Source organism: Saccopteryx leptura, chromosome 1, assembly GCF_036850995.1.
Source record: "Saccopteryx leptura isolate mSacLep1 chromosome 1, mSacLep1_pri_phased_curated, whole genome shotgun sequence".
Taxonomy (NCBI): Eukaryota; Metazoa; Chordata; class Mammalia; order Chiroptera; family Emballonuridae; genus Saccopteryx; species Saccopteryx leptura.
The window spans coordinates 290510901-290535954 of NC_089503.1; the positions used below are offsets into that span (position 1 = coordinate 290510901).

The 25054-nt window shown below is 34.5% G+C and overlaps 1 protein-coding gene across 1 annotated transcript in view; it reads right to left on the bottom strand.

Annotated features, from left to right (window-relative positions):
- Positions 1-16582: 16582 nt before the first annotated feature.
- The window catches only part of LOC136385025 (ovostatin homolog 2-like), a 46948-nt gene continuing 38476 nt past the window's right edge, over positions 16583-25054 (bottom strand). Inside the window, exons 27-36 of the mRNA XM_066355783.1 lie at positions 24967-25041; positions 23967-24132; positions 22455-22666; positions 21287-21496; positions 20558-20682; positions 19323-19413; positions 18883-18951; positions 18135-18237; positions 17335-17410; positions 16583-16701 (exon numbers count right to left, since the gene is read on the bottom strand). Coding sequence (XP_066211880.1) covers positions 17358-17410; positions 18135-18237; positions 18883-18951; positions 19323-19413; positions 20558-20682; positions 21287-21496; positions 22455-22666; positions 23967-24132; positions 24967-25041 — 1104 coding nt within the window. The 3' untranslated portion in view covers positions 16583-16701; positions 17335-17357. The remainder of the gene's footprint in view (positions 16702-17334; positions 17411-18134; positions 18238-18882; positions 18952-19322; positions 19414-20557; positions 20683-21286; positions 21497-22454; positions 22667-23966; positions 24133-24966; positions 25042-25054) is intronic.

The following is a 25054-nucleotide window of genomic DNA, read 5'->3' on the forward strand; positions in this document are numbered from 1 at the left end:
TGAGAAACAAATTTTCTTTGAAAATAATTTCTCACTAATATAAATTGTATATTCTAGCCATGTGGATCCCTTAATCAGATATTGTACTGGATGACTATTACTTATTGTTAGATTGAAATAAATTTTGACTATTAACTTCTTATTTTTCCATTTTACTCTATTTCTATTTAGAATATTTCTATCCTATTTCCTATTGTATAGGCGTGCATGCCAAAAATCTTGTTCACACAAAGTGAGATAGAAATGAGAGATGCTTTGTTATAACATCTTTAATTATTTAGTCATCTAAGTTATAAGCCAAAGGTCACATCGTAATCATTATTCAAAAATAATTTTAATTATCAGCTTATAAATCAAATAAATTCTTTTTAATTTTGTTAGAAGTAAAGCATTAGAACACCCCTATGTTTGTTGCATTATTATCTACAATAGCCAAGATATGGAAGTAACCCAAGTGTCCATCAATAGAGAAGTGGATAAAAAATTGTGGAATATACACACACACACACACACACACACACACACACACACGTAAATAATGTAATCTTACCATTTACAGCAGCATGGATGAACTTAGAGGGTATTATGGTAAGTGAAATAAGTCAGACCGAGAAAGACAAAATCATATGGTTTTACTTATATGTGGAATCTAAAGAAAAAAATTAACAAATAGAAACAGACTCTTAGATGCAGAGGAAAAATTAATAGTTGTCAGAGGGGAGAGAAATTAGAAGAAAAAGGTGAAGGGATTAGGAAGTACAAATTAGTAGTTACAAAATAGTCATGAGGACATAAAGTACAGCATAGGGAATATATTCAATAATATTTTAATAACTATGTGTGGTGCTAGGTAGGTAGTTGAGATATTGGGGGGACCACTTTTAAGTACATGATTATCTAACCATTATTCTGTACAAATGAAACTAATACAAAATCATGTTGAATGCAAACTGTAATTAAAAAATTTAAAATACCATTTAATATAATTAAGAAATTTAGGAAAATTTAAATATTATTAATTTAATTATCCTTTTATCAATATAAAATGTCACAAAATGCTTTTATTTTATAATTTAAACTATGACTTACATATGTAGCTGAATAAAATTCTAGCAAATAACCACCAATAACCTAATTTGGAAAGCCTGCTCTAATTGTCAAAATAATCAGTCAATTAGACTTAATTTGATAGAAAACAATGTCACTTCACTTTTAATTTTAATAAACTCACAAATACATATCCCTGTGATGATTATCCCACTTCTGAGTTTTAAGATAAAATAGTCTTGTTGGGTATTTATTTCCTAGATGAAGTAAAACATCTACTTCAATATTTCTTTTCATGCTCTCTGCTTTATTATTTTTTTAAAATATAATTTGTTAAGTTTAATTCAACTATTATACCCAATTTTGCCTTGTGAAAAAAATGTTCCCATGGAAATTAAGTTGTGATGTAGGCATAGGTTTGCTTTTTTTGTATAGCTTTAGAAAGACATTGGTACCAAATGCACATAAAATAGTTTTAAGGTTTAATAAAAATTGAGGTTGGTAATTTTTTCTTTCTTTTATGTATGATAGAGGCAGAGAGAGAAAGACAAAGAGAGGGCTAGACAGACAGGAAGGGAGAGAGATAAGAAGCATCAATTCTTTGTTGCAGCTCTTTAGTCTCCTTAGTTGTTCATTGATTGCTTTCTCATATGTGCCTTGACTGGGGAACTACAGCAGAGTGAGTGAGCCCTTGTTCAAGCCAGGAATCTTGGGCTCATGCCAGCTACTATGGGGTCACATCTATGATCCCATGCTCAAGCCAGCGACCTCACGCTCAAACCGGTGAGCCTGCACTCAAGCTGGATGAGCCCGAGCTCAAGCCAGTGACCTCGGGGTTTTGAACCTGGGTACTCTGCGTCCCAGTCTAACACTCTATCCACTACGCTACCACCTAGTCAGGCCAGGCTGGTAATTTTTCAATGCAGTTTAAAGGTTGAGAATAGGATCCTAAGATTAACAAATTTTCCAATGTGTAGAGCATACTTTAAACCCACTCTTAAAGCCTCAGTGAGTGAAAGAAGGGGGAGAAAATCAGGTGGGGAGTTTAGTCATTGCTGTCTAGAGTTCATGGTTTGCTCATTCCCTCAGGCCTCTCTTCCCATTTCTGTTTTCCTCCATCTATAGCCCAGAAATTCCTGTCAGTGAACCAAACTAAAGAATTCTTCTATTTGGCTAACAGTAAAGGTAGGGTAATGCCCCATGGGCCAGCACTACAATGTTAGGGTTCTTCTTGACAATCCTGTTAGAAATTAAAAAATTATTTTCTTGCATATTGAAAAACAAAACAAAACATAATTGTAAATAGTAGTTCACTTCTACCATTAGAACATTTCTGTGTGTTTGGACTTAAGAGCTAACCCTCATTTATGACATTTTTTTAGTGGGGAAAAATGCTCTGAATTCCATACAACTTTTTTATAAGCTTCCATTTGAAGGATGGAGACAGGATTACTGGATTGAGTCCCAAGAAATGAGTGTTTCTTGGCACCAGAGTCAGCAGGGCAATGCAAAGGGAAAACCTGGGTTGACAAAGCGACATGCAGATCCCCTCAATGTGCCACGGGAGAAACTTTTGCCAGACAGATTAAAGCAACACAACTCTTGTCAGCCCATTATCTCTGCTGGGAAATATCATGGAACTGGTCCCAGCTGAGACTTTATGGCCAAACTACGTAATCTCTTGGCCTAAACTCTCAAAGTGTTTTCTGGAAACTGTGAATATGGTCCAGAGGTTCTGCAAAACTACATAAAAGGTGGCCTAAGCAAACTTTTCTTACTTCCGCAGGTACCTGAACAACTGACTTTCTTTTTTCTTTTCTAGAAAGGTGTCAGAAACACCAGAGTCAATAGTCACTTATGTAAAGCTGTTACTTTAGAATGGCTCTTTAGATATTATTAAATATAGTAATTCAAACCTCAGAACCCACAGTTCTCAAGCATCTCTTCACTACACCCACAGAAATAAATTAAGACACATAAAGGATTCAAATTACCTCACTACCTGGATATATCTGGGTAGAATTTTAAAGTTTTACACAAGTCAGTGAGCCTTATTTATAGGAAGACTGTAGCTTGTGAAGGGAATTGTTTACATTCATAGTGAAGAGCAAAGGCCTAGACTTTAGGCCAGGGGTCCCCAAACTACAGCCCGGGGGCCACATGCAGCCCCCTGAGGCCATTTATCGTCCCCCACCGCACTTCTGGAAGGGGCACCTCTTTCATTGGTGATCAGTGAGAGGAGCACAGGTTGTGGATGCTCCTGGAGTACTGTATGTGGTGGCGCCACAAAGCAGGGCATCGCTCACATACAGTACTACTTCCGGTGATGCAGGATGCACGCGTCAGGGCTCCAGAAGCTCGTCATATCACTTGTTACCGCTAGCAGTGACAAATATGGAACCGGACATTGACCATCTCATTAGCCAGAAGCAGGCCCATAGTTCCCATTGAAATACTCTTCAGTTTGTTGATTTAAATTTACTTGTTCTTTATTTTAAATATTGTATTTGTTCCCATTTTGTTTTTTTTTACTTTAAAATAAGATATATGCAGTGTGCATAGGGATTTGTTCATAGTTTTTTTTTATAGTCCGGCCCTCCAACGGTCTGAGGGACAGTGAACTGGCCCCCTGTGTAAAAAGTTTGGGGACCCCTGCTTTAGGCTAATGAGAAAAAAGGAAATAATTCACATGAAAAACCAGCTTGTGAAGACACCAAACCCAGTCCCTTGTGAATGAGAAGCAGAGATCCTCTCTGTAAGATCTGGCTGGCCAAGGGTTTGGATGGCAGATAATCAGGCACCTGAGAGGATCAGGGTTCAGAATCTTCCCATAAAACTTAAGACTGGGAACTTTTTGGTTTTGTAGGCAGCTTCCAAGGAAAAGCAATCAAGATGGTTCAAGAAAAGACAGCGGAACAATACACTGGAGCTGAAGTGAAAGGGAGGCACTTGGAGGTTAATAGCGGTGGTTCCAGGAAAGGGAACTACACCCATGAAAAGCTAATGGCATTAGGATCTGAGAGAGTGGGTTATCCAGAGGCCCCTTTTACCTCACTTAGTGTTTGTGCTTATGTCTCACTCCACTGTCCCACAGCAATGGAAAGGTTGTTTTAGGTTTTCTTTCGAAGGCTTTAAACTGTGCTACTATTGTGTTGTTGATTTCTAGATACCCATTTAGCTGGTAGATGGCTGATCCAACAAGGACACTGGAAGATTTCACTTTGTATAGCTGTGGCCTTGCACCTACCCCCTAGCCCTGCCCTGGATACTCCCATCTTAGAGTTCCTGCACATCTGGATCTATCAAATGAGTGTACTCCAGCGGGTCACATTTTACCCCCATGGAGATGTGTCTCTAGCAGTCTGGAAGGCAGGTCTTCTGCGGGTTTCGCCATGGCAATGGCTCCTGAGCAGCTAGGATATATGGCAGACCCCTCCCTACCCTCACTGGTTTGGACTAAAAGAAACTATAGTATTTGAAGTACTGTTTCTTGAATATTTTGTCAGGCAACACAGAGCAGCAAGTTTTCTTAGTAGAAGGAGATGCTACATTGGTCTCCTGGTGGTTCAAGACTATGTTGTAAGAGAGAGAAGTCGATGCCTAGGCTGAGCTCCCGGCTGTCACCATGGCACATGGGCTCCACTCCTGGGCACTGTCTGTTTCTCTCAGTCACCTTTCTAACCCAGCATTTTTTCTGGGTGAGGTGCTTTTTGCTGTTTAAAGGTTCAATTTTGGGTCTTCTCCTTCACTCCAGAACACATGGTCCTTGGGTTGTTTGGGTATGCCAAAGGTAAAGTGGCAGCAACTGGGGATCCAAAAAGGTCACTGGTCTTTCCACCAGGTAACCATTCTGAAAATGTCTGGTCTGCACATGTGTTATTTCATCAAAGATGCCACTTCTTTTCCATTCTAGAAAATTAGCCCTTTTAGGTATATTCTGAGGTCTTCAGTTGATCCAAAAACATTAGATGTCATTCTATTAGTTTTGCTCAAAGGAAACATTTTTTTTCTGTACTTCTAAAAAGATTGTGCCATTCTCCTCCTGGGGGCTTCTGGCCCCAGAGCCGGCCTGGCCATCCTGGCTCTCTTGACCCGGAGACATGTGTGGCTGGTCACCTCCTCACCCCTCTGCTTTGTTGTTATGGAACTTTCAGAGGCAATGCAAACATCAAAAGTTGAAGAAGGAAAGAGGTGGGTGTTTAAATGGAAATTGTTGTTTTTGCTACCCACTACTACAGTATCTATAAGTGTAGAAAACTCCAAAATGAACCAAAAGTACCCATTTTAATGTCATACTTTTTTTAAATACCAGAGAATTTGTGCAAATACCAATATTTAGTTGTCTTTTTTTGTAAAAACAAGCAAGAAGTTTATCACTCCAAAATACATCTAAAATATTACACATGTAACAATAAGCAAATATTTATATACTAAAATAAATCCACATCATTCCTTAATTATATTATCAACATTATAATAGTGATTCTATGTAATTATTACCTACAAAGATTATAAGATTATTGATCATGCACAATTTTAGAGAAGTTGAAATAGATGTGGCTAAAAGATGAACTTGAAAGGCAGATTTTAGCCTAATGTCAAAGTCAAAGATTAATGTCACAGCATTACAACTTTTAATAGTAGATAGCCACTTAACTCATGTGAATGAAAATATAATAATAAATTTCAGGCCATCAATTTAATGAGCTCTCAATTAAAATTTGTTGACTGAAAAATAAAATAATTTGGCACCTTTTTCAGGCTAAAGTAATGTTTATATTAAGAAAAATTGCCTGTAAAAAGAAGCAATCTGAAAAACAATGGGATATTTTAATTGCTCATAGCAGCACAGCATAGTGGTTAAGAGAATACTCAATTGTCAAACTGTTTGAAATAGAATTCCAAGTTTCTCATTCACTGTACCATTAGGGAAAATTATATAACCTCTTGATCTGTAGCGTACTCATCTATAAAGTTGACTTAATAATAATTCTCTTATGGTTGGATTATATTGATTAACATGTACAAGACTAAGAAAGTACCTGGCCTTCATGGAGTGTTATACAAGTGTCAGTTATTATTAGTAAAACTACCTTTCCAATTATTGTTGATTCTTATCTTAGAAACTCTTTATTTTGTAGCATTTGCTATTATAATTGGTGTATAAGATCCATGGTTTTGAGCAACAAGTATAACTGATTCAGTAAAGAAATTCCCACACAAAGGGTAAAAATGAACATAACAAATAATTCACTAAAGCAAAAATTAATATTAGTAATATTTTAGGTCAGTGGGAATGTTTAATAACAATTAAGATAACTGTTGTATATTGTCTTGAAAGAACATTATATATCTATCAAAAAAGATAAACATGAAGATTTTATCACATTAAAAGCTTTATTTACTGCTATATGAAAAAAACCAAAGAACACAATCTCAATTCTGACTCAAATATAGTGTTTACAAGGATGAGAGAATAATAAATGTGAAAAGAGTTGACTCTGTAATTGCAGTTAATGTTTATATAATGTTAATTGTTGACATATTTTTAAAAATTTTCAAAATAAAGCTATTTTAAAAAACTACAAAGACATCATTACCTTTGAACATATTTCTAAAGCAATGTTATTTCCAAAGAAAAATATATTTACAGAGGATTGAGCAAATGTGAGAGGGAGAGAATGAAAGTGTTCCTGCTACCTCAGTGTACATTGGAAGAAACAGTCAGAATCATTAGATATGTAGATTGAAATACAAGTTCATAATAACACATATGAGACATTTATAACAGTATGTTTAATAAAAAAGAAGCAGGAATCCTGCTTGTGATAATTTATCCTTCATGGTAACTTGCTGATTTTTTGTGTATTTTTTTCTCCTTTCAAATGATTGGCTTGGTAGAGAGCAGGCTGGACAATTCTGGGGTTTAAAGGATACATTTTCATTTGTTCCTGGCAAGAATTCTGAGACTTAGAACAATGATAAAAAAATAATAAGGAATGTGTTATTTTTTGTTTTGTTAGATTCATGTTTAATATTACCATGCTGATTCAGAGATCAGGCAGCTGGCTTGTCAACTGAGTTGTTCAGACTGCAGTAATATTTTCTTCAGACACATCATTAAAAACTCCACTAGTGTCCAAATAATGTTCTATCCAGCCTAATGTTGTTTCTCTGAGTCATCATGGAAGTTTTGTCCAAAAGAATGACATTTTCCATGTCTGCACACCCCCTCCCCATCATGACTCCTGGTACTTACACCTGCAGCCTGCTGACTTCTCTATCTTGTCTATTTTAGCCATACTGAACTCCTTGCTTTTCTCCAGCATTTGAGAACCTTCCTGCCTTAAAGACTGTGTTTTTTTGTTCCCTTTTCTTGTGTTTCTCTTCTCTCAGATGTCCACATAGATAGCTAACTTCCTCACTTTAAACCTTTGCTTCTCTGTCAACTTTTTAATGAGAAGCAAGTCTTATGTCTCATGAGCACATGTTTCTTCATCCATTTATTCAACAAATAATTATTGAATGCTTGCTATTACTAGATATAGTTATCATTGAGACAGAACAGAGTCCAACAAGATAAAAACCTCTGCTTTATATTCTAGCAAGAGGGGCCAGGCAATAAACAATAAATATAATAAGCGCATTATATCTCAGAAAATGACAAGTGCTATGAAAATAAAAAGCTGAGCAAGGGAAATCAATAATGTCACAAGATGGGGGAAGGTAAAACTGAAATTTTAAATACTGTGGTCAGCTTAGCATTTATTATTTATTGCCTTGCTCCTCTTGCTGAAATATAAGGCAAATATTTTGTATTGCTGGTCAACGTTCCTTGTACATTAGAATTATATCCAGTAATAGTAAGTAATCTGAAATTTCTTAAAGAGAAAATGAACATAATTTTTAAGAAACTACTCAGAAAAATAAGTTGGTTGATTGGAGGGGAAGATAACCTATTTTGAAAAATTAAAAGGGACTCTTTTGGTTCTCAGATGATGTCAAAGAGCTCCAAGGTAAAGGAGAGAGAGAGAAAGAGATGTTGGAAGAAAAAGAAGTTAGGCATAGCCTTATATGCTTTGTCCAACTATTAAGCGGGACTCAAGAGTGGGACAAATTAAGTCATGGCAAGTGCCCCTCATTCATGTATAGTAAATCCAGGAAAATAAGTAGTTGCTGATTAACTTTTTGTTTTTTATTTTAATTTTGAAATTAAATTTAATGGAGTGACACTGATCAATAAGAGTACACAGGTTTCAGGTGAGCATCTCTATACCATTTGAACTGTGGATTGCATTATGTGCCTATTACCTGAAGTCAAATCATTTTCCGTTCCCATATATTTGTCCTTCTTTACTCTCTTCCTCTCCCACTCCCTCCATCAGGTAACCATTTCACTTTTATCTATGTCCATGAGTCTCAGTTGTATATCCCAGTTATGTGGGATATATATTGGTTCCTTTTTACTTGCCTTTCCTTAACTCCCTACCTGTTACTTAACTTCTGATTTAAGACTTTGAGAACAGCAAGTCTGCTGAAGCTCTTCCTTATAGGAGACAAGGCAAGGACAAGTGAAATAGTGAGATGGTAATTCCAAAACACAACTGAAGACCATGTTCTCCCTGCCTTAGGAGGCCTAAGGATAAGAACATGTGGAATAGGAACTGTGACAAACATTAGACTATAAATATTGGGAATTTCTGAGGATTATTTCAGAGTTTTAGTTTGGGCACAGTGACACTTTGCTAACCTAAAAACTCTCCCAAGACCCTTGAGACATTTATTTCTATTATGGCCAAGGTAACTCTTCGGTCAGTAGTGGTGCTAAACCATGTGTTGTTCTCAGGAGTGATGGTCTTGGAGCAGCTGAGCCTGCCTGCTAACACATTCCCTAGCAGTATGCTCTAGCAACTGGAGACTTTTACTTTTTGCTGGCAGATAGATATTCGCTTATTTTTATTATTTTATTAAAAATAATTTTAACATTTTATAATTAAAAGATGTGTATTATATAACTACATATTTTAAAGCATTTCACTGTGTTTAATTTAACACATATAGTGTCACATTTTTTTCCCTTTAACTCCTATCAGGATTATCATCAAATAATTTAGTTACTTCTTACTGTTTTGATTTACATCATTCCCACTTCTCTGGTGTCTATGGCTCATCATCACCAGTTACTCTTTACTCAATAAACTTGACAATGAATACAGAATAATGCCAGCTAGATTTTTATTTATCTTAGATCTGATGTACTCATAAATTATTTGAGTTAGTGTGTCAGGGAGAATTTGAAGAAAGACAAAATCCTCAGGCATCCTTGAAGCTGGAAGAAAGGTCAGCTTCTCCTTCTCCAGTTGCTGCTTCTTTTCCTTTCTCATCTTTCTCTCACTTTTTTTCCTTTACACACACACACTCTCTTAGTATTGGGATGGAAAGTCTTCCTACAAATTTTAATCTTAGTCCATTGAATTGTTCTGTAAAATACCATTAGAGTGTATAGAACAAAACTTGCAGGCCAATTAGAAAAATATTTCTTTGTATACTTTGTTTTTGAAATGTGTATTTTATCTAAACTTCCAGCTGTCCAAAAATACACAAGGCTGTACAATTAATTTGAACACCTCCCCCCACCCCCAGGAAAAACTTGTTCCAAATAGCCTTCATTTTCTGAAATGAGTACTGCTTTTTTTTTTTTTAAGTTTTTTTTTTTTAAATTTTATTTATTCAGTTTAGAGAGGAGAGAGAAAGGGAGAGAGAGAGAGACAGAGAGGAAGAGAGAGAGAGAGAAGGTGGGGAGGAGCTGGAAGCATCAACTCCCATATGTGCCTTGACTAGGCAAGCCCAGGGTTTCGAACCGGCGACCTCAGCATTTCCAGGTCGATGCTTTATCCACTGCGCCACCACAGGTCAGGCATGAGTACTGCTTTTATAAGATCAACCAACTGAAAATATTTGTGAATTTTCTTTCAGTAAACTCATGATTGGTGCATTATTAGTACATTTCCTTTTCTTTTAAATACTGGAACATTATAAATATATGTTAACATTTTCTATACTAACTCTATGCTTACTTGTCAATGGAGCAGTCAGAAGTCAGAGTAAAATCTAAGTTTGAGGAATGATTATTTAAAAGAAACTTTAATTCTGATTGGCTAAGAACCTAATGAAAATAAGTTAATATAAATTATATTAAAAGATATCTAAATATTAAATTAATTCTTTATTTTGTAAATGAAACTTGGTTTATGATGTGTTCCTAGATTATATTTGATAACATTTCATTTAGAATTTTTTATCTATAGTCAATTAATATTAACATTAGTTTTATTTGTGGAATCCATCTCTTGGTTTCGGCATTATAAAATAAGTGGAGGTGCTGGAATAGTTCAAATGTTGCTGAAAGTCTCTAGCTTTCTAAGGGTTAGATGGACCTCAGTTCATAATCCATACTAGGTGACTTTATTAGTAAATTAACTTGCTAATCTTTTCAGTGGTGTTTGCTCCAGCTTTCTATTCCCCTTGGGTCAATTTGTGATTTATTTTATACTAAAAAATATTTGTTTCTCTCTAGTTTCAAATTATTTTCCTAGTATTTATTGTAATAATCTCTTGGCATTAGGGAAACCATTCACTATATTGACCAATTTCAGACTTTGAGAAAAAAATGACTACTCTCAATTATTTGAGGACGAGGCACCAACCAGTTAGTTAGTTCCAGCCAAACTGAGATTTAGAGTTTGCAATTAAAATTTTTTGTTGCTTGTATAAGCACAGCTTATGTATTCTTTATTATTCCATATTATTTTTGCTCTCTAACAGTTTTGTAAGAGGGTTAATCTTTAACATTTATTTTGAAAGAATTTGCTTTTATATTTTCCTGTGTTAGTTTGATTTTCAGTATTTTTTTACTTTGATCTTTACTCATGCACTCAAGTTTTTTTTAGTTAGATATTTGTAATATTATTTTTAATTCCATAAAGTGAGGCATGGCCATCTTTATTTATAGTCTTTCTTGGTGATCATATTTAGAGTCATATATTTTCTTCAAAGTATTAATCTTCTTTTTTGCTCTGGTGGTTATAGTATGAAGGGTCGTTGAGTTCGTTTCTCTTCAAATTGTAATCACAGTTGTATTAATCCTATAGTATATCTACAAATAATTTTTAAGATAAAATTTAAATAAGATGTCTGTGTATCTTGTGAATATATTGCAAGAATATCATTAATATATAGGGTGTATTATATCCCCCCATGTATAAGACGATCTCATGTATAATATGCACCTTAATTTGGGGGCCTGAAATTTGAAAAAAGTGTATTACATAAAGTTATTGAATTCAAGTCTTATTCATTATAAAATTCATACAACTCTTCATCACTGTCAAAACTCCCATCCATTAGCTTGTCCTCATCTGTGTCTAATGATGAATCACTGTCTTCTACAATGAGTGCAAAAACAAGCACAAAAAAGAGAGTAATTCAAGTAAAAAAACTATAATCACTGTATAAGATGCACCCAGGTTTTAGACCCCAAATTAAAAAAAAAAAAGGCATCTTAATCATGATGAAATATAGTAAGTTTTTTATTTCCAAAGTGTGTGTGTGTGTATAAAACACATTTTATATCCAAATAACTTTATCAACCCATGCAAAATTATTGAAGAGTACTAGGTAAAGGTAATCTATACTCTTAAATAAGTAAGTAGTGTATCCTTGTGAAAAGCAAAAATAAAAAAAGTATAAATTATGTTTCTAGTCATAATGAAAATATAGTCTCAGTTCCAAAGTCAATTTGGAATAGAAATTTTCTGCCCTATGTCTTTCCCACCTTTCCTGCTTCACTTCTTTAAAGCATGGTTCCTTGGATGTTATACTTTTTAGTATTAGGGAAATATAAAATTTCTGGAAAAAAACCTTAATCATTTTGTAACCTTTGACTCTTATTACTTTACATAACATTCAGTGTTAGGCAACGTTTATTCTTAGACAAAGGCTAAAGGGCTTAGGGAAAGTCTGCCAAAAGCTTACTGTAATCATGGAACAAATGAGAACTTGTTCTTCCCTCTGCAGAGCTTGTTATTGAAAATTTGAGAATTTCATTCACAACCTCGGTGGGCAGATACGTCATTCAGCAGATGGTAAGCCATGCTCATTCATCTTCTCCCTTCAGACTTCACTTTGTGTGAAGACCCACAGGATTATCTACCTGTGTTGGGATATTGTCGAGGTAACAATTTCACAGTGTTCTCTTCTAAATTACCAATTCTGAAAATAGTAAGGTGTCTGTAAACTTGTTTTGTGTTTGGCATCAAAATTGTCACAGCAAGTGATAAAAATTTTCAGAATCTTTCGCCTGCAGGGGTAGACTTAGTCTTCCAGTCAGAGTGTGGCTGGGAATGAACGCACTGCTGGGAAAGGTTTGTAATAAATTAAACCCTTTGTATAAAAAAAATTATACTTTTATTGTAGCCCAAAGGAAACGGGATTTACTCAGCCTATCTTTTAAATATTAATACATTAAGAATTTGGTTTGTACATAGAATGGTTCTTCCTTTCTTTGCAAGGCAGTTACAGAGAAGTGCCAAGGTGCTGGAGCCTCTCAGCCAGTGTTTGAGTCCTTGGGAGGAAAGGAGAGAGAGGGAGAGAGAGAAAGGGAGAGGGAGAAAGAGACAGAGGAGGAGAAAACCTATTGGTTTTGCTTTCAAAATGCACCTGGAATCTGATTACTTCTTACCCTCTCCTCTGTCACAGCCCTAGTCCAAGCTACCATTATTTTTACCTGGATTACTGCAACGGCCACTATCAGGACTCCTTGCTTCTATTCTTGCATTCCTACAGCCTATTCTCAACACAGAATCCGAGAGAGAAAAAGAGAGAGAGAAGGAGGGGAGGAGTGGAAAGCATCAACTCCTAGTAGTTGCTCTTCGTATGTGCCTTGACTGGGCAAGCCTGGGGTTTCAAACTGAAGACTTCAGCATTCCAGGTTGATGCCTTATTCACTGTGCCACCACAGGTCATGCCAGGTGATCATTTTGAACATAAACCAGATCAGGTCACTCATTCGTGCAAAACCCTGCATCAGTTTCCAGTTTTTCTCAGAGTAAAAGCTAAAGTTCTGATAGTGACCCTCAGTCTCCTTATTATGATTTTCATCTTCTTACTTCCTACAATATGCTCCTCTTTGCTTTCTATTTTTTGGCCACATCGACTTAGTTGGTGTTCCCTGAACACAAAAGATATACTTCCACCTTATGCTCCTCTATTTTACTTTTTCTAGGTGTTCCCACAGTCTGGAATATTCTTCCCACAATGTCTATCTGGCTAACTCCCTCACCTCCTTTAAGCCTTTGCTTATATCTCACTGTTTCAATAAAATTGACCCTAAATTTCTGCATGGTATTTCAGTCTTTTCTCTCTTCCTATCAGTTACAAATAGTAACTAATAGAATGAGAGATATGAGAGAGGGAAGGAGTTAAGGTTGATACTTACACGAGAGTTTGGTGATGATATTATCACACACTGAATAGGAATTTCAGTAGAATACGATTTGGGGATAGATGATGAATCTTACTGAGATGCTTACTGGATGACCAGTTAAAGACTACAGTAAATAGTGTAATGTATGGGGTTAAATGTAGATTTGGGCATATGTTTTGAAATATAAAAACACAGATGGGCCCTGGCCGGTTGGCTCAGTGGTAGAGCATCGGCCTGGCATGCAGAAGTCCTGGGTTCGATTCCAGGCCAGGGCACACAGGAGAAGCACCCATCTGCTTCTCCACCCCTCCCCCTCTCCTTCCTCTCTGTCTCTCTCTTCCCCTCCTGCAGCCAGGCTCCATTGGAGCAAAGATGGCCCGGGCGCTGGGGATGGCTCCTTGGCCTCTGCCCCAGGCGCTAGAGTGGCTCTGGTCGTGGCAGAGCGATGCCCCGGAGGGGCAGAGCATCGCCCCCTGGTGGGCAAAGCGTCACCCCCTGGTGGGCGTGCCGGGTTGATCCTCGTCGGACGCATGCGGGAGTCTGTCTGACTGTCTCTCCCCGTTTCTAGCTTCAGAAAAATACAAAAAAAAAAAAAAAAGAAAAACACAGATGGTAATTTAAATTATAAAATTTTTAGTATGTATAATGAGAAAAAAAGAGGGCTTGCTACAATCCTTAAGAAAATATTATTTAATGATTGGGAAAAGAAATTGGAGCCAAAAAAGATGAACAGGTTTCCAAAAAGTAGGAAGAAAAATGTGTATAATATGGTAAAGGAATAAAAATCTTTAAGTGATGATGGAAAGAAGCTGAGACTAAAAAAAGAGAAGACAAAATTGATGAAATGAAGAGGAGGGCAAAGAGGATGGGATTTCTAGAAGATAGTAAAAGTGATGTTAAGTGTTTCAGGTCTTACTTAAACATATGTATAATTTATTTCAAAATGCAAAAAAAAAAGTATGGTTACTGTGTAAGACCATGATAGATGGAATGAATTCCCATTGTCCTAAGTACTTTTGTATGGAAGGGAAAGAAGAGCAAGTATCAGATGATGCTTTGATAAAACAAGGCTCATCCAAACCAGAGCTATACAGGCTCCATGAAACATTCTATGGGAGTCTAGTTTACTAAGCATTCCTTCTTAGACACACATCACATCACATCACATCACATCACATCACATCACATCACATCACATCACATCACAATCACATCACATCAATCACATCACATCACATCACATCAATCACATCACATCACATCAATCACATCACATCACATATTAGCATTTATTATTTCACACTCTTTAAACTGAGATGTCCCTTATGCCCAATTTGCTGTTAAAATTTGGACCAGGGAAATGCTGGGTTTTGTGTCCAAATAAACTAGAGAGAGGATTCAATAAAAAGGGAAGTAAGAGAGCTGTATTGTTCATCTACAATCTTCAATTCTTTCGAAGATATTTTGATTTCAGTTCCTTGTTACCTCCCATGTTCACTATGACAACAAACAGTTTTGCAAATGTACACATTAAGTCCCAGACTTTCTCTCTGCCTACAACAAGTAGTTGACTCTGCATACCCTCCTTGCTTGCTTATAATTTGAGGAACAATTTTATTATGTGTGCAGACTAACTATTGAATACACATCAAGTGAAATAAAAACTAAAAATTGATTACTTATTTTGGCAAAAAAGTTTCCCACCAAAAAAAATTATTTACCAAAAGTAAATTTCCTTCATTTTTCTTGAGACTTTAACACAAAATGTACTAAAAGAGTCACATTATTCTTAAGTGAAATCCTTGAATAGCTATAGAGCCTAAATGTTTTTAAAAAGTATGAATACTAAAGTCTTATCTACACATGTGATGTTACATTTTGATAAAACAAGAGAAATTAGATGATATAAAGAAATTCTTAACACAGTAAAATAAACTTTTATAGCATCAGACATGCACTGACCTAAACAGTTCATCTATGATACACATTTATTAAGGGTAACTTATAATTTAGGCATTATTAGAAGTATATATTGGCAAGGAGGCTACAAAAATAAGTCTAATCATTTTCTCTTAATACAATACATTTTAAATTTGTTGAATATTGATAGAGTCTAGGACATGCTGCTTCAAATATTTTTGTTCCAAAAACTGAAAAATTTATCTATGGCTTGTGTTTATTTATTTTTATTGTTTTATTTATGGCTTTATTGGGATGATTGGTTAATAAAATTATATAGATTTCAGGGGTACAGACGAGATCGGGCGCGTTCAGGGTGGTATGGCCGTAGACAGATTTCAGGGGTACAATTCTGTAATATATCATCTGTACATTTTATTGTGTTCACCACCCCAAGTCAAGTTTCTTTCCATCACCATTTATTTCCCCTTGCTATGTTTTTTCCTTGTCTGTAGCTGTATCTCAACAATCAGAAGCCTGTGTTAAAGTTAATGGTGAAATTGTTTTCATTGCCATACCTATTTTCTCCAGTTTCTTTCTGCCTCTCTCTTCTCAATATCAATTCATTGCTATAATAGTAGTGTTAATTTAAGCAAAGGATAGACTTTAATTATTGCTTTTCAGGAATAAGTGATGAGCTCTGAACAATAAAATAATTTTAAAAAGATAAAATGCTCTTGGATTACCTTCTCAATCATGAACATAAATTCAATAAATCCATCAGTTAATTTGTTATTCTCTAAGCAATCTCTCTCCTAGTCTTTGACGATCTTTTACTGAAAAGACTGTGTGTTTTTGGTTGGGTTTTGTATTCTTATTTTTATTTTCTTGAGCTCACATGAAGGCCTCTTCAATTTAGTCTCTTCTCTCCTTCTCATCAACCCTGACTTTCTCTATCTCTTTTGTTGCGTGTTGGAGGATAACGTATTTTCTGTATGCCATGATACCTAAAAACTTGAATTCTGAATTGACAAAAATAAAGCAAATTATTTGCTATCAAATGAAGTCTTGTGTTTTTTAGGATGAAAATTATGAATGAAATACTGGAAGAAAAGATAGTCATAGACTCAAATGTAAAATCGCAGCATTTAATAGATAATAAGGAAATAAAATCTGAAAGGTTATAGCAGGTTGCCGACTCGGCATGGTTTTCTTTTTCTTTCAAGTTTGATTCAGAAGAATAAGTCTGCTCAAAGAAAATAGCTTTCCACCTGGGATTTAAAAACATACTTTAAACAATAAATAAATGTTTTTGTGTGTATATTACATATTTGTGCACATAAATATATAAATATACAAATTTACTTATATACACACTAATGCACACATATACGCATTTGACATATACATGAATGTGTATAAATATATGTACATACATATACAACAAACTATCACCTTATGAAACAGAAATGAGAGCTCTGTAAAAGGCACATAAGTAGCTGTACAATCCTTCATTTTAGGGAAATTAATAAAATCTTAATGACTATCAAAATACTAATCTAGTGCACATAGCTATACAAACTTTCTTTTTTTATTTTATTTATTCATTTTAGAGAGAGAGAGGGAGAGAGAGAGAGAGAGAGAGAGAGAGTGAGGAGAGAGAGACAGGGGGGAGGAGCTGGAAGCATCAACTCCCATATGTGCCTTGACCAGGCAAGCCCAGGGTTTCGAACCGGTGACCTCAGCATTTCCAGGTCGACGCTTTATCCACTGCGCCACCACAGGTCAGGCCAAACTTTCTTAGATACCAGAGACTTCTCGTTTCATTCATTGTTTTAACTTTAGGTTTTCATTTTCTTACCAGATGTGTTATTAATGGTTTTTGATATATACAATTTTCTTACCTTGTTTTGTGCTTAGTTTTGTCTCACAGGGAAACTGAAACACTGTTGACATTGTAAGAAACAATGGCATACTCATCTGGAAAATAAAGGGAAATTTTACCCTTATTAGATCTCCAGCTTTCTAGAATGATATTATGTCAGATAACTGTAGATACATTAGGTCTAATCTTTTCAGTAATTTTTCAAGAGAGTCAATCATTTCTCTGTTTTCTAAATCCAAAACCATCCTATTAAAGTTTAAGGCACTTAATGAAGTATATTGTACTAGTCAATGACAGAACCAGGATTCAAATACTTCTTGACACACTTTTTATGACATTCAACAAGCTACTAATAGTATTAACAATCCAGGGAAAATTTTTTGGTCTCTACAACACCTTAAGTAATTTGATTGGAACCTAATCTATTAACACTTTCCTAACATTTCAGAATATTGCTCACTCCCTTTCTAAAAGAAGTTCATAGAGGTAACATGAAATGATAAGTCTTGCCATTAACAACAAAATAACAACAATAAGAAAGACATGACATTTGCTCTATAGTTTGCATTTCAAGTTAAAGAGGAGCTCTTGCACATTGTTTCAAAATGATTCTAAGTGTTGAAAAATTCTGGTAACTGTAAACTGGCTCAGTCAGAAAATTTATCATGAAGTAAAAAAAAATTCAATATATAAAGTAAAACCAGTTATTGTACAGTCTTGGTAGACTGAAGGTGATTTTGAGAAATTTGGTAGATCAGGGAATCTTAGACCAGAGATGTCTCATTCAGTAGCTTTAGGGTGTGGTTGTTGCTTGCTTACCTTTTTCGTAATAATCGTAGACTAAGACTGGGGCTGGCTGAATGTTGGACACAAAATTACTTTGTTCAACAGAGAAAGTAAAACTGTTGGCTGAATCAGAAATCTATAAAGAAACCAATTATAAATACATGAGAGCAGATCTGAGGGGAAAATCACTGAGAAAATTATCTCCAGAAGTTCATCATCTACCCAATTCAATAGATTGAGGGTGTCACTATTTTACATAATCTTACATAATGACTTACTCTTAAATAACTAATTAGGTAACATCAAATTGTATAAAATTTTAAGTTCCATTGCTTATATTGAGGTGCAAGAAATTTAGTTGAAAGCAGTGATGTAGGTATTTATGTGAATAGTAACGATGTTCATACAAAAAGGATGATTCCAAAACTCATGTCACCTTCGTTGGAGTTCAAATCAAACTGTAAAAGAATTATAGATCTATTCTCTGCCCAGACTAGGTTAAATGCCATGAAGAATAAAAAACAGGGAAATTATGTTTTTAAACTTGAGAATTACCTAGTCAGGAGTAAAGCATATATGAAATAACATTAGAATGAACAGGGAGAAGATGATCACTGGTACAGAAGACCACTGATAATCTTAAATGTCCCATATTTTTTGAGAAATCCTGTCATGCATATCTATAAGAAAACAAATCATCCACTTACCCTCAGAAGAAATAAAATAAACCATAGAAGAGGAAAATGAAAACCATGGAAGAAAGCATTATTGCTCAACTTACGTTATCCAAGTAGAAAAGAACATGATCATTCTTGATTTCAGTCTTCATCACTAAGCCATTGTTTTCAAGCTTTAGAGAAATTGGCAAGAAAGAATGAAGAATAAATATTAAATATTAACGAATACTATTCTACTAGTGAATATTTTTATTTATTTAACCACTTGTCAGAATCTCTCCTATGGAATGTTGCCTTGTGTCATGATGTTTTCATAAGCACGAGTAGGAACTGATTAAGAAATAGACTATAAAATATGGGAAATAATGTTTGCTAATTTTTATAACTTACAAACATCATTTCTTCATTGTTATAGCAAAAATAAAAATGTTAACTCTTGCATGTTTGTTTAAATGAAGAATTCCATAGCTTGGCTTTGCTAACCAGTTATTTCATATATATGATATTGTTTTCTGTGCTGAAAGATTGAACTTCTATTATATACCTCTTCAATGGATGACATGACTGTAGTAAATCCTGATAGCATTTTTACATCAACAAGGACCATATTGGAGTTATTGCGCATTCCACTGTATCTGAAATTTAAAAATAAAACACTAGTTTAGACATAAATTTAGAAAAGTGATTTATTTTAGGGTAAGTGTGGTGAGTACATACATACTAATTAGCTATAAATTTGGAGGAAAGGTACATCTGAAAACACCCCAAAAAAGTCATTCTTGTATTCATTACTACAAGCACTACTAGAATGCTTATGGATGCCACATCTTAAAATAAATGCAACTAGAATGTTAATGGATGAGATGGTACAAAGCAACATATATTTGGAGTAAATAATGAATTATCTGAACCTAGAATCTCCCAAACCCTGCTTTTAAGATTACCTGAAGTCTCTTAGTCAGAACTTATAAACAACGCTTATAAATTGATACTATTATACATACACCTATGGTAACCTTAGATTTACACAAAACCTAAAGTAAATATTTGTTTAAAAATTGAGATGTTGGTATAATCATAAACTAAACATGTCCCTAAGAGATCTTTCAGGTTGTATCCCTAACACTGAATAAGAGTGTTGGTACATGAACTTATGAGTTCTACAATGTATTTACTTTTTTTTTTAATTCAGTTGTTCATGAGATTTTCATTTGAAAATTGTAAGAAAATCCTCCAAACTAATTATTTTCAGTGTTTCTTCATGTATTAACTGAAGTTAAAACTCTTTGCATTTATATTTTATATTGTAATTTAAGAGAATTATTTTGCTTTTCTACTCTGAAAATAAAAATCTAAAATTTTACTCTGTATAGCTATAACATAAGCATTTGTAGGTTTTTCCTCTAGTTCTACCTGTGCTTATTTTTAGGTAGAAAAATAGTATCTCCATTGTCCAAAATCAACAGCACTTCCATACAAAAAAAAAATGGAAGTATTATTGGAGCATCAGTGTGGCAAAAGCTTGCAAATTATATTTGTATACAGTATAAATTATACTTGCATAATTCTAACTCTGACTTAGTTTAAGATATAGATATTAAATTGTGGTATCTATACAGAAATCTATAAATTGACTGTGCTTTAGAAATTACACACCAACAAGTAAACTCATCATAGTTACCATCACTCATATTTTGTTATTTTGCTACTATTTAAAATAAGACATATTTTATTATCCCTTTTCTAACTTGAGAGTTGATATTAAAATGGGACACTTACTTGATGGTTACTGTCAGGTCAAAATAACTCTGGAATATATCTGAAGAGTTTTTCTTTACCATTTCCAAGGTAAGGAAAAATCCCGATGCCTTCTTAGGTAGTAGCACATTATACCTAAGGGTAGCCTTGAAAAGATAGCAAATCATTAAATAAAAACCCATCCACTTATTCTGTAGTAAAAAGTGAAGGACTTATTATTTTTTTATTTTCATTATTAATGCATTTAAAAAATTTTTAATGTTTATTGTATTGTACTGATTTTAGAAAGATAGGGAGAGAGAGATAGGAACATTGATTCGTTCCTGTATGTGCCCTCATTGGGAATTGATCCAGCAACCTCTGCACTTTAGGACGATGCTCTAACCAACTGAGCTATCCAGCCAGGGCCATTATTAATGCACTTTATCTCTATTTTCATCAGGAAATAAGGCTAAATATGTTTAATTTTCAGAATACACAAGAACCTTTAACAACAGAATTTAATAAAATACAGACTACTTTCTAACAGTGACATTCCTCAAAAAAACCTCTCAGTCACCCAGTTATCCTTAAGAGTCAATACCACTTCATAAAATAACTTGCATTTTCAGCTATTGAGTAGAACATATTAATGGGCAAAAGAGTAGAAATAACCATAGAATTATGAAAAGGGTAAAATAACATATACATAACTGAACAGACAAGTTACTGGTAAACATTCATTTTCTTCTCAGGTAGATTTCTTATTACCTGGATAAATGCACAACCTTGTCCTTCCACATCTGCTCTGTATTGTCCTTGTGCTTTTGTTAGTTCTGAACGTTGGACCAGTAAGCGGTTGTCATTGTTAACTTGGAAAATCTCATTAAATTCTTCATTGTTAAAGGTGATAATGTTTTGACCATTGGAAAACGTTAACTTCATGTAACGTGTTATGGCCAGAAGACAGACTGCAGTGTCCTGGAACACAGAATAGTACAAGCAACATACAAGCTCTGTTGTGCTACAAATTTAGTCACCATTTAACTGTGAACTTTGAATCAGTGCATAGAAACTTCCTAAAACAGGTAAATAGAACAAGAATAAACAATATCCTAAAGAATGAGAAAATATATTTGCTTGTGTTAGTTCTTGCCATTTAAATTAATGTTTTTCTATAAATTTTAGATTATGTTTTTCTAAAGGATTATACAAAGTATAATCTCTGCTGTTGAAAACAGTGTTAAATATTTTCAGAAAAATTAAGATGTTATACAGTTAAGTTGCCTTGGGCAATGCTTACACCATACTATCTTCGAAGATGGGAAGTCAGAATCTGGAAAGGCTGCAGGGAGATTCACTAACATGGTTTTACTCAGAAACTAAGACTGGAAAAAAGGGAAAGTAAAGACGGAAGTGAAGATTTTCCCCAGGGGAATGAAACTGCAGTTCTTTGCAATTAATTATTTTTCCTGTTAAGGAAAGACATATATCATTGTTTTCATACCTATTTCTTTTGAGAGTCATTTATTTCACCTGCTTTTCCTAAGGTGCAGACAACAGACATAGAGAAAAGTACTTCTTGGTTGATATGTAGTTTGACCATAATATCATTAGATATTTAACTTATCACCAAGGCCCTGGTGTTTATGACAACAATCCGTTCTAGACTTATATTTTATCTGTGTAAAATATAAATCAGGCACAAATACCTTGAAAAAGGACTTCATTTAATTAATTGGTACATAGAGAATTCCTGGTAGAACCCATATATACAAGAACTGACCAATAAATAGGTATTAACATAATAGAATAGAATTTATAACAGCAAATATCCTTTCTCTCGGCAAGTGTTTCTTATGATTATCTTTGCTGTCTAGACTACTGTAGAGCAGTATATTTTGCATATTATTATTAATATCATACCCGCACCAATTACCTGGGTAGATGAGAAGCCTCCGTGGGAATTCATTTGTTGGGCAAGCCACTGCACAATCTTACTGGCATAGGTGAGGTCAGGAGATTTTTGGGAAATGATGGTCAACAGCACATAGCAAGTCTTCTCAGTCTCAGCAGAAGGTGCTCGAGGAGTAAAGAATAGGGATGCTTCTGTCTTGGGTTTCTTAGCTCTTTCCCAATATATCACATTATCTGAGAAAAAGAAAAAAATTTCACAAAAAAAGAAAGACCGATGCAAATTCTATCTTTGAACTCTATTATGGGGTGGACTGTGTCCCTCAAAATTTACATTCAAGTCCTATTCTCCAGAACATCAGAATGTGAATGTATTTGGAGATAGAGCCTTCAAAGAAGTAATTAAGTTAAAATGAGGCCATTAGAGTGTGCCCTAATCTAATGTGATTTGTGCCTTTATAAGAAGAAAAATGGGGACACATGAAAGGGATATCAGGGATGTATACACACAGAAAAAAACAAACACAATGTAAATACACAGGAGATGATGACCATCTATAAACCAAGAATAAAGCCCCAGAAGAAACCTCATCTGCTGACACCCTGATACTGGAATTCTATCATCTAAATCTATGAAAAAATAAATTTTAAGTTGTTTAAGCCATCTAGCCTGTGGTATTTTGCATGGCAGCCTTACAAAACTAATACAGCTTTAAAAAGCATCTTCCTAAGGTGAAAAGTGGTATGTGATTCAGTTTTACAAACAGTTTTTATTATTGATATCTATGGCATGGCCACAATGCTTGATTTCCTTTATTTTACTCATTTAAGAAGAAACTAGTAGAAAAGAGAAAGCAAAAAATGGAATATATATATATTCATTATCGGACATACTTAGGATGTAAGAAGTTCTAGAGTAGCCTAACAATGTAAAAAACGAGCTCATTAGTCACCTCAAAATCACAGTCATCTTTCTTTTGAATGTTTTATTACAATTTAGAAAACAAAAAAAACCCAATTTTTTAAGATTTATCATGTATTTGTCATGAACTAGGTAACTTTATATCATGTTTAATATGGAGGGATAACACAAGGAAAAAAAGACATTATTTCCTCAAGGGAGGCCTTGGTGCCTCTAGGCTCCCCCTCTAAGAGGGTGTCTATCTCCATACTTCCTTGATGTTTGCAGCCCCAGGACAGGAGCTGCTCCAGGGAGAGGACTGTGCTTGGGACCAAGGTACATCATCAAGGAGTTACAGGCTTGGGCCGGGCAGGCATGTCTCTTAGCCTGCATTTCAGCTGTCTGGAGTGTTAAATGAGGCACTGGTACAAAGTTAGAGCACATATATACAAAATGTTCTTTAAAGATAAAGAACTATCAGAAATATTCTTAAGAGAATTTTTTTTTCTTAAGAGAAATTTGATAAGAGAAATAGAAATACACTAGTGAAGGGAGAGTTCCTGTATGATTGGCAAGTAAGTTACAACACTATTTTTAAGGTCACCTCTAGTAGCAAAAGTAAATAATAATACTTACTTATTTTTGTAGCAGATTGATCCAGGATCTGGAGTAAGGATTGTACTTGCTTCTCTTTTCCAGCTAATGCAAAAGCATAAGCTAGCATTGCATGATTATAGCCACTGGTGACACCATTTTCCAATGCTTCCTCCAGGCAAAAAAGCCCATGTCTTAGAGCAGGAAACTAGTCATACAGAAAAACAATATATTATAAAATAGTACCTGAACACTTTATAAGCCTGCTGAATATTAAACTAATCATTGTTTATACCGTATAGAATATATCCTTGAAGTATACTTATATACAAACCTATTCACATATATATACATACATACATATGTATTGTACTTTATAAATGTCAAAAAATAAATTTTAAATGGATTGCTAGTATTTGAGAAATAAAATTTTAAAAATCTGAAAGTGCTGATTTCTATAATTGATTAGTCACAGTTTAGTTAATAATATACATTTTTAATTTGTGGCAAAGAATACAAATTTATTTTTAGACCTAGGATATTTTATTCTAATACCTAAAATAGAAGTTTATATTTCTGAAGGTGATTTTTGAAGTGTACAATGGCCCTGAAAGTTTCCGGTATCTTCTTTCAGGAATAGATTATGCAATCAGATAATTCGACTTTTGGATTGGGAGGCAGCCAGGATAAACAACACTGAGGGTGAAATGTTTACACAGTGAACTGGTTGGAGAAACAGAATATTAGGGTATGGTTATACTTAGGATTCTTAATCTTCAGGAAATATACAAATACTTAAAATGGTATGGAACCTCCTGTACGTGTACATATGTTTATTCTCCCTGGGGAAAATCCCAACAATGATCATCAAAGGTTTCCATGAATGAAAAAAAGCTTCAATACCATCAATTTAGAGAGAACTAATGAATGAAATGTTCTTTTAATGTTTCATCCAGTATAAGAATTTAAAATCCTTGTTGTTTCACAGTCTATTTAATATGCATTCAGCTGATGGAAAAGAAAAGATGGTGAGAATCCTTACAGTAAAATTGAGCCCAGCTTCAAGGAATGCTCCAATAATATATGCAGTGAGTAAAATGTCCTCTTCTTCTTCCTCCTAAACATCAAGG